This window comes from Malus domestica, chromosome 08 (genome assembly GCF_042453785.1).
Source record: "Malus domestica chromosome 08, GDT2T_hap1".
NCBI lineage: Eukaryota > Viridiplantae > Streptophyta > Magnoliopsida > Rosales > Rosaceae > Malus > Malus domestica.
Genome location: NC_091668.1, coordinates 20,730,035 through 20,739,343, shown reverse-complemented (window position 1 = coordinate 20,739,343; position 9,309 = coordinate 20,730,035). Strand labels below are relative to the sequence as shown.

At 41.1% G+C, this 9,309-nt stretch overlaps 2 protein-coding genes across 2 annotated transcripts; both read right to left on the bottom strand.

The window, feature by feature from the left end:
* Positions 1-1,436: 1,436 nt before the first annotated feature.
* On the bottom strand, positions 1,437-4,317 carry LOC103410896 (uncharacterized). The gene is made up of 3 exons (XM_008349549.4): positions 3,846-4,317; positions 2,918-3,430; positions 1,437-1,872 (listed from the first exon to the last, which is right to left on the bottom strand). The coding sequence occupies exons 1-3, from the start codon at positions 4,092-4,094 to the stop codon at positions 1,684-1,686; spliced, it is 951 nt and encodes a 316-aa protein (XP_008347771.3). The 5' UTR covers positions 4,095-4,317; the 3' UTR covers positions 1,437-1,683.
* Positions 4,318-4,798: 481 nt separating this feature from the next.
* LOC103410897 (auxin response factor 17-like) lies at positions 4,799-8,987 on the bottom strand. Its single transcript, XM_008349550.4, has 3 exons — positions 7,696-8,987; positions 5,805-6,540; positions 4,799-5,053 (listed from the first exon to the last, which is right to left on the bottom strand). The coding sequence occupies exons 1-2, from the start codon at positions 8,776-8,778 to the stop codon at positions 5,842-5,844; spliced, it is 1,782 nt and encodes a 593-aa protein (XP_008347772.2). The 5' UTR covers positions 8,779-8,987; the 3' UTR covers positions 4,799-5,053; positions 5,805-5,841.
* Positions 8,988-9,309: the final 322 nt, after the last annotated feature.

Genomic DNA, 9,309 nt, shown 5'->3' with positions numbered 1-9,309 from the left:
TTGCTTTTGTTTTGAGCATGCATGTGATCTTTCTGAAATATTTTTCTTCGTTGTCTTCTTTCTCATGCCCAATTTGGGCATTATCAAAATTTTGTTGTCCTGATGATTAAAATGAAACATTTCAAGGTGTTTTGGTTAATTTTCCCTTTTTTAAATTCAAGGTATATAGAATGATTTTCATATTTAGAAGAATAGAAGGGAGACCTACAGACGTGCCAAAGGGGTAGAGGAAGATCTATGAAGACTTAGAAAGAGACCCTAAGAAAAGACTTGGACTACTTGGACCTGACAGAAGACTTGGCACAAGATCGAGCGCAGTGACGTTCTAAGATTCATATAGCTGGCCCTACTTAGTGGGATAAGTCTTTGTTGTTGTTGTTGTTGTTGAAGAATACAAGGGGATTAGACATGACAAAAACTTCTTCCTTCTAGTTATACTATTCTATGGAGATTGGAATGAATGAGTTTTCTTAATGAGTTCATGGTCTACTTCCAGGTTGGACATTAGTTTTTTTTTTTTTTATTTCTGCATTCAATCCTGTCTACCAAAGGAGGCCTTCAGGTATTATTAGTCACACATTAGTCTCTTGACATTTGGACTCCATTTATTGAAAGAGATTTTGAATTTCGATATCATGAACGATAATCGTTGAGTTTTTGTTTTTATCAATGACGGATTTGTATCGTGGCATTTATACTCTATTTTGTTAAAGGAGATTCCCAATTCGAATCTCATGGACTATAGTCGTTGAGTTGAAAACTTACGACTCCACACAAATAAGAACCCCAAACTCGACCTCATATTCAAAGACATTGTTTTTTATTTGATCATATTTCGTTTAAATGGGAGATTTGAGCTAAGCACACAATAATCCAATCCCAATATTTAAGGTATTGAACTCGCAATTCATGTAAGCCGAATATGAGATATTTCACTTACAAGTGAAGATAAATATTAACTTATAATGCTAATAGAGGCTAAAAAAGATCGTACCCAGTGCACAAGGCTCCCGCTTTACGCAGAGTCTGGGAGAGGTGAATGTCGACTAGCCTTACCCCCATTTATGGAGAGGCTAAACGAGCAAATTTCAACATTTAGGTATTGAACTTGCAACTCATGGATTTAGATATCAGTGCATCCAACATTAACAGTTTGATATGTGAGGCATATTTTTTTCCTTGTGTACTTTCAAGTGTTTTTCACTAACAAAACATTAAACACTTGTTCCGAAATCCGAATTTAATTCGGATGTTCCCATGTCATATCGGAATCGGAATTGCAAATCCAACTTGCAACCCTAACCAGTACTTAAATTTGTTTTCAGTGGGTACTTGTAATATTGAAATTAAAAAGGTTAGGACGGGTTTTATGAGAAAACTTGGGCGTTTGTTATGTTAATGAGCCTTCTTTCTACCAAACAATTCCAAATGGCCTCTTCAGTGTAAAACCATTCAGCATTGGGACCTTTTTATTAGATTCATGACGGGCGATTCGCATTTGGGATCTCTTCCAACAAATAACGAAGTTTAACGAATTTATATATCCCCTCAAGAAAATTATGTAACACATACGCAATGCGAATGTGACAATTTAATTTTAGCTTATATACCTCGGAAATGCCGGATTGGCTGATGAAAGCAGATGTATCTTATCTTCGAGTTCAGCTACCGTGAGAGAGCTTATCATTTCTCCACTCCTGCAGTTGTTTTCTCAGTGGCCACTGGGGATTTCCTACTGCCGGGCCCTGATGAGACTTTAACCGTAGCTGGTCTCAGGAGCCGACCTCCGAGTAAAAACCCACGGCGGATTTCTTGGATTATAATCCCTTCCTTTAACTCTTGAGACTCTTCGCGTGCAATAGCTTCATGCAACTGTAATAGAAAGTTGAAAACTTATAAGGCATGGGAACGTGTATCAAGGTGCAGATCAACTAGTGGCAGGAAGGAAAAAAATTTCATCAGTCATCGCCGAGGTTCAAGAGCCAGAAAAATATCTACTATACATACCAAAGAAAATTTCGACCCATCTAACCCTCAATCAATAAGAAGCAAAACACATAAGAATGGTATGCGAAGTGGGAAATTAATCACTCTACACACCCCTTGACTGGTATCCAGGAATTTCTTCTATCTTCGACATCTTAATGAAAACTCCACACCTTAACGTCAATAACAAATAGCTTTAAAAGAATTCAAAATGCTGCTTGGCAGAGACACACAAACGACCAATTTTCACTGAAGGTCCTAGAAGTTTGATTGTAGATAAGCCCTTGGGCAATAGTGGAGGTACGCAGACTGGAAACCGCAAAATGCTTTGAGCATGTACTGGGGACTTAGTGCATATTAAGGTTATCCCAATCTTTTCCGAGTAAAAAGATTCGAATGCATAGGTCCCTGATTTATACTAACCCATATACACTGTAATTCTATTCCTAGAATGTCTCACACCTCAGTAAAACAAACAACAATCTACGGACACTATGTTTGGAAGGAAGAGGGTAGGAAAAAGTAGAATGCAAGATAACTTCTCCTTCAATTGGTAGAAGGGATAGGGTAGAGGAAATGCAAGGGTCTAATAACCATAAAGAATATTACAAAATTTGCAAAGGGGGAAACAATTTCGTCCTTTCCTTTCCGTATCATTCCCTTATCGGCATCCTACCTCAAAAACCCTTCCAAACACGGAGTAACTTTTTTTCATCATTTGCACCCAAGAAAATATATCATATTAAATCCTTCAAAAGGCACACATTGTCAAGGTTGCATTCTAAGATCACTTTATTTGGTTGAGCAGAAAAAAATAAGCATGAAAAGCCAATAAGCAAAAAGGCACAAGAATTTAAGTTCACCAAAAAAGGCATAATTTAATTTTTGGAGCATAAGTTGAAGGAAGTAAATCTTAAAAGCCTTCACTTACCGAAGGATCGAAAGGCTTTCCCACGGTTGGAACGACGGCCACATCCAAGCTCCTCATAATCTCAACAAATTGCTTGTATATACCTTGGTAACTTGCATCAATCTTTTTTTCCTGTTCAGTCTCGGGTTTAAGGTATTGCCTGGCTCTCTCAAAATTGTCAACCATGGGCAAAAGACTCTCAATCACTTCCCCTTGGGCGTCCGTCCTTACGGTCAGCCTCTCCTTGTCAAATCTTTTTCTACAATTATCAAAATCTGCTTGCAAGCGGATCAATTTCTCCTTCCCAGACGTTATCTCTGCTGATGCAGAAGATACTTTCTCGACTAACTCTTTCTTCTCATTTTCTATCACTTGTATAATAGCCTCAACTTCGGATACAGTTTTTCCATCTCCATTAAAAATAGCTTCCTTGTAAACTTTAAGGAGGGTTTTCAAAGAGGGCAACTGCTCTTCATCTCCTCCGCTTCCGGAAGGTCCTGCATTGCTCTTACTACTTTCCTTTCTGGAATTCGTCTAGACATAAAAATATAAAGAAAAATAAGCGAAAATACAAATTATAAACAAAAAACAAAGAAGATAACCATATACAGAAAGGATCAAAGCAAGACAAATCGAAACATGAATCTGAGAGTAGGGATTCGGCATTCAGCATTCGGCCTGAGCGTAAAGCGCATTAAAATGAGTGTATCAGAATCTACGAAAGCGAAATGCTTGATTGTTTAGTTTGACTGGAAACAAAGTAACTAGAATCGCTGCTTCAATTTTGACCAAAACATCCAGCAACGACGATGCAATAATGCTGAGAAACAAAATGGCAGCAAACTAAACACTCACTTAAACTTGAACGAAAATCCTCTGCACCCATGACCATTAATCTCAAGTAACGGAAAACAATTTAGAAATGAGAGGATGAAGAGGGCGTACTTACTGGGGGAACCGAGTCCTGAGGAGCGAGACGAGACTTGAAGGAAGAGGCGGCTCGCCTTCTGCTGCTGGGATTAATAATGGAGGAGGATGAGTTGGAGGTGAGAGAGAAGTTGATAAACCCTAGGGGAGGAGGAGGACAAGGAAGAAGAGGGGGTTGGGGTTTGTTGGGTTTCGAGGAGACGGAGGCGGAGAGGCGACGAGGAGGCGGAGCTATCAAAGTGTGATTTGGGAGAAACAACGAATTCGCCATTAAAAACTAACCAAAATTAAAATTAAGACAGATGGTCGGTGAAGTAGAGATGCGGCGGCCTTTCGTTCGAGGCCTTTAAGCCGCCGCGCCGATGTTTCCTGTTGTTTCGGCTGCTGCCGCTTCTGGTTCAGGCTCCAGACAACGAGGACAATGGTGTGGTAAATGGCAGGGCTGAAATTGTAATTTTGGTTTCTTTTGGTTTGCAGAGAACTGGACGATATATGGGCTTGAGGACCCATCACTCTTTTTGTCTTTTGGGCTCAATAACCCATGACCTTTCTAGGTGATTCTATCAACATCCGAAAAAGATCCTTAGACACCCAATTGTAAGTTGTAACGCGTCTTTTTTTTTTTTCATAAGAGACGACATAAATTTCATTCAAAAAATCAGGAATTCATGGCAACATTTAAGAAGACCAACTTTCATGACAATGAATGCTATAATGACGGTGTATTCATGCCATAAACCTTTCGTCGCAGCTTCTTAACACAGAATCCGGAATAGGATTCAATGAGAAACCATAAGAATTACATAATCTAAACTAGTTGTCGACCAAAACTCAATGAAATTATCCTCCTAACCCTCTAAATAAAACTGGCCAGAAATAAAACCTATGAGCAATTTAGTAATTACAAGACACAAATTCTGATGTTTTTTTTTTTTTTTTAAGAAGGCATCACCCACGTCATTTCAACATCTCAAATTTACGCTAGTAATAATAATAACAATCAAATTAAGCCATCAAAGAAACAAAGAGCACCACCAATTCCTGAAGCAATAATAATGTCACGTTCTAGCATTAACATCATCTAATAACTTGGTCTGGATGGAGCATAGGAAACCAAGTCCACTGATCGTTCAACCGTCCAACACAACAAACTAAACAAACCCCAACAATACACACTTCACTACTGCAACACTCAAGACTAGTAGTCAGCTTCCCGCCGGCCTTGAGCGCCTGCAAATAGATACAGAACGCCGAGTATTAGGCAAAGCTCACCGGTAAAGAAATTCAGGTTGCACGAACCAAAAACAAGATGCTCAAATCAGTTCAGTCGGATAATATTTTGTTTATTCAGAGAAGCATAACTGACAGTTCAATGCGGCTGAAGATTCAAATGCCAAAGGATACACATGATGCACATAATACTTCCCTGCGATAACCCAAGACCGAAAAAGCACTCCCTCTTTTTTTTTCCTGTATGTGATTCATCCTTTAAATTACAAGAAATATATATCTTTACTAGCTATATATAGGACAAAAGACAAGGCCAGGAAAGATCCTACATTGTACCTCCAGTTGCAAAGAGAGATGTAGGCAGTTCAAAACAAAACATTTTACTATAATTCCAATCCTGTATACTGGATTCAAGAAAATTTAACAAACCAGCAAATCTCTGAATTAATAAAATGGCTTGATGAAATTGATGAAAACGATGTCATTGTCCTAAACTCAAGGAAATGCAATTGAACTATGGAAAGAACATTGTTCAGCATGGCGTAATGATGTAAATAGCTTTAAAGCTACATACAGAATATCTCAGGTACATGAGGAAGGGAGTGGCAAAACAGGATTTGTGCAAGTCTAACAAAGGAATGAAGATGCAAAACCCTCAACCGTACAACTGAAGCATGTCCGATCCAAAATTGATCGTAAGGTACATGTTGTATACTTGACAACTCAATTGAATTCCGTGAGAAGAGATTACCTGTACAGAAACTTATGGCACAGCAGCCACCAGCAGTTCACAAAGTACAAGCTTCAACAGCTGATGATTTCTGACATTGAACATCAATCAGTTTGGTAAAAGAAAGATCCAGTTGGCTGTGCCCTTCTTCAGTTTCATTGTACCCTTTGTTGCCACTGTCCTCGGTGCAACCAACATCATCAAAACCACCTTCAACAGGCTGGTTCATATAAATGATCTTACCAAACAGCTGAAACGAACTTCTGCCAACCTTTGTCTGCAACCGGTTTCCATCAAGTTCCATGCCAAAGGATTGCACACTACTCTGGCTATCTGGTGACAATTCATCAGATTGTGAACTACCAATGTTCAACTCAGTACACACCCTCTTCAACTTTTGCCCCTCATTTTTGCCAATGGAATTGAAAGTGCACATCTGAGGAGTGTTTTCACTTAACAAGTGGGATAGATTAGATACACAGAATGTATCTTGCCTGGCTCCCTGCATGCCCGCAGGAAAATTGTTATAGTTCAACAAGGATGCGCTAAAAGGCACCATTGCTGAATTAGCTGCTCCCATCATAGGAAAAAAGAATTCTCCCTCTGCATTGGTCAACAGCCCATGACTCAGAGGAGCTCTGAATCTCTTTGTGGGGGAAAAGGTAGTATGAATTGAAGGTGTTGGTCCAACAAATTCGACTTCCCACGGGCTCACCCTCTTAGCATTCTGCAGAACTTCAGGTTCATCCCATGTAACCTATAATGTAAAGCTAATTAATTACTTGAATTGCTTAGCAAGATCTATGTAATTTAGCATCAGTCAATAATAGAGAGAAAAGAAGAATAATTCAGAATGTAACCAATTGTAGAAAATTACAATATTTGTGCATGTATTTCCGCATAAAAAACTAATATTAATAATAACACCCCTCTCTCCCTGTCCCTCTGTGCCTGATCTAACAGGTTGCTCAATTTTGGTATGACACAGTGAAATTGTGCTTTGCTAAACCGCAAACTTAAAAGGACAAGAAAAGAACACACAACTTATGATAACTAGCCATAGGCAGGTACAACCCTGGCTAAGTAGGGGATTCAAACCAGGCAAACTTTTCGAAAGAAAATCCCACAACTCGACTCAGATTACTCTGACGTTGTATTTCTTTTCTTACAGTAAGTTTGGCAACAACCAAAAGCTTATTTTACTTAATTGATATCAAATATTTGAACCAAAAACAAAATAACTCTACCGGCAAGTCGGTGTCATACAATACAAATTAATTAATTACACGTCCGCCTCTACAGAACTATCAACTGCTCTTTCTTGTCAACTTCTACTCCAAAAACTAAAACGCAAACATAAATTGGCCTATCCTGTTATACACCATTTAAAAGAAGCAAAAATTCTCATCAATAAATGCCAGTAATTGAACAGGACCATAATTCAACAGAAATATCAGCCAAACATAGCCATGTTAGAATGTTGCCATGGTTGCATCTTCGGGGATAAACTAAAACAAAACAAAAACTGTCTGCTTAGCGTAAAGGCCATCCGATCAGGTCAAAACCAAATCAAATATTGAATGGTTCTTCAAAATTATGTACATATCTGCTTCCTGATGCATTTCAACAAATATAAACTACCACAATATGTTCCCGGCTCCCTAATTCAAAGAGGGGCCTGGCCCTTGCTCGTCCCTAGTAGCCGATCGAGTTTCTTCGCCCCTCTCCCGCTTTTTGATTAGGGCGAGTCACTCAGGTCCCTCTTTTACGAAAATTCCAGGGTTTATGCGTTTTTCGGAAACGAATTGGCTCCAGTAAAACATATGAGTTTCTTAATTTTGCATCAATTAGAAGATAATAACAGCTGAAATAAACTAAACTCAAGTAAGACTAAAACCTCAAGAACCAATACCTTAAGCATGCGCCAGGGTGAGCTCTGCCAAGGCCCATTTTCCGGTACCGATGCCGTTGACAAAGTGCCCTGAAACCAAGTCATCCGGGACGAGTCCTCCGTCTCCATGGCCAACTTCACTCTCATCCCAGCTGTCCAAAACACCTTCAAGGCCTTCTCCACCACCTCAGCCTTCACCACAAAGTCCGACCAACCCGCTTTTGGATAATACACCACCTCAAACGGCCTCCCCTCCGCCGCCATCTCCGCCACTTCGGTCACCGCCTCCGCTGACATTACCTTCCCTCCAGAACAGTCCTGATCCTCTGTATTCAGCCTCGTCGAGTACGTCACTCCGCCTCCTATCTGAGAGCTCAACCTAGCGCAGTCGGAGCTGGCAGTGGACCTAACGGCGCGGCGGACGCCGATGAACATCTCGCCTCTCCCGTTCCTCATGAAAACGACAGAGTCGCCGGCGACGAGCATCTTGTGGTTGACGAACTTGCTCCAGCCGGTGGTAAGCAAGTGCCGTCTCGGAGTCCCCCTGTATATGTGCCGGAATTCCCAAACAACGCCGTGGAGGTCGGTGACGGAAAGCATCTGGACCGGCGGGTCGGCCTGGTAGTTAAGCGGAGGGAATATAGAGTCGGCACAGAACCTTGGAACAGAGAATCCACCCCCATTGTTAGCATCCGAAGGCGTCAGTATCTTCGCGAACGAAACGACTTTGTCGTCCTGTCGTTCCGAGTCCCCGCCATCGTCGGCGTCGAACTCCTCGCCGTTCGGCTGCTCGCGGTTGGGGAACTCCTGGGGAATAGGGACGAGAAGTAGCTTGGCGAAGACCTCGTCAGTGGTGGGGACGGCGAGGAAGTGGAGGGCGGAGATCCGGCAGAGAATGAGAGGCTTGGAGAGGAGGAGAGGGGATAGGAGGGCGGCGGAGGAGGAGGAGGAGGTGGAGGATTGCTCAAGGTGGCCCTGAGGGAAGTAGTAAACCCTAGAGTGGAGGGAGGGGATTTGGACGGAGTTTCCGGCGCAGGCCCTCCAGATTTTGGGGTCGATCGAACGGCGGTGAGAGTGCGAGTGAGGCTGACGGGGCGGAGGCATATTGGATATTTTGAGCTACGGATGAGAGAGAGAGAGAGAGAGGGAGGGAGGGAGGGAGGGAGTGTGTCTGATTTGGTGGTGGTTGCCTCAGAGTGTGTGACAGGAGGGGAGAGAGAGAGAGAGAGAGAGACAGAGCGAGGACAGAGTGGGGGGGAAGCTTGGGGTCGGAGAACGGGCACGCCACCAAAACCCAAGGGCAGGGGAATAATGATGGCGATATTAAAAATTTGAACTTATAGAGCAGGTTATTATTTTTAACTAAAATGTTAAAAGACAATAATTTAATTTAAAAGATAAAATAATAATTTAACATTAGCTTATTTTTAGCTAACTCCTTGTAACTCAATTTTTAATCTTACTTTGTTCCTTATAATTCAAAAGTTATCATTTTACTTTATAAAACTCAAAGTTTGTTTCACTTTGCCTTTTGGAACTCAATTTTGATTTTATTTTGCCCATGAAACTTGAAAGTCGTCTCTATAAACTCAAAATTTGCTCGACATTGACTTAGATCTGTTAATTTCTTATGTG

Bases quoted from the DNA above. Each gene is read 5' to 3' on its own strand.
- LOC103410896 (XM_008349549.4), bottom strand. From the start codon at position 4,094: ATGGCGAATTCGTTGTTTCTCCCAAATCACACTTTGATAGCTCCGCCT. The intron at 3,431-3,845 runs GTAAGTACGCCC...TTTTATGTCTAG, and splicing joins CTCAGGACTCGGTTCCCCCA to ACGAATTCCAGAAAGGAAAG. The intron at 1,873-2,917 runs GTAAGTGAAGGC...TTTCTATTACAG, and splicing joins GAAAGCCTTTCGATCCTTCG to TTGCATGAAGCTATTGCACG.
- LOC103410897 (XM_008349550.4), bottom strand. From the start codon at position 8,778: ATGCCTCCGCCCCGTCAGCCTCACTCGCACTCTCACCGCCGTTCGATC. The intron at 6,541-7,695 runs GTATTGGTTCTT...TTTACATTATAG, and splicing joins CACCCTGGCGCATGCTTAAG to GTTACATGGGATGAACCTGA.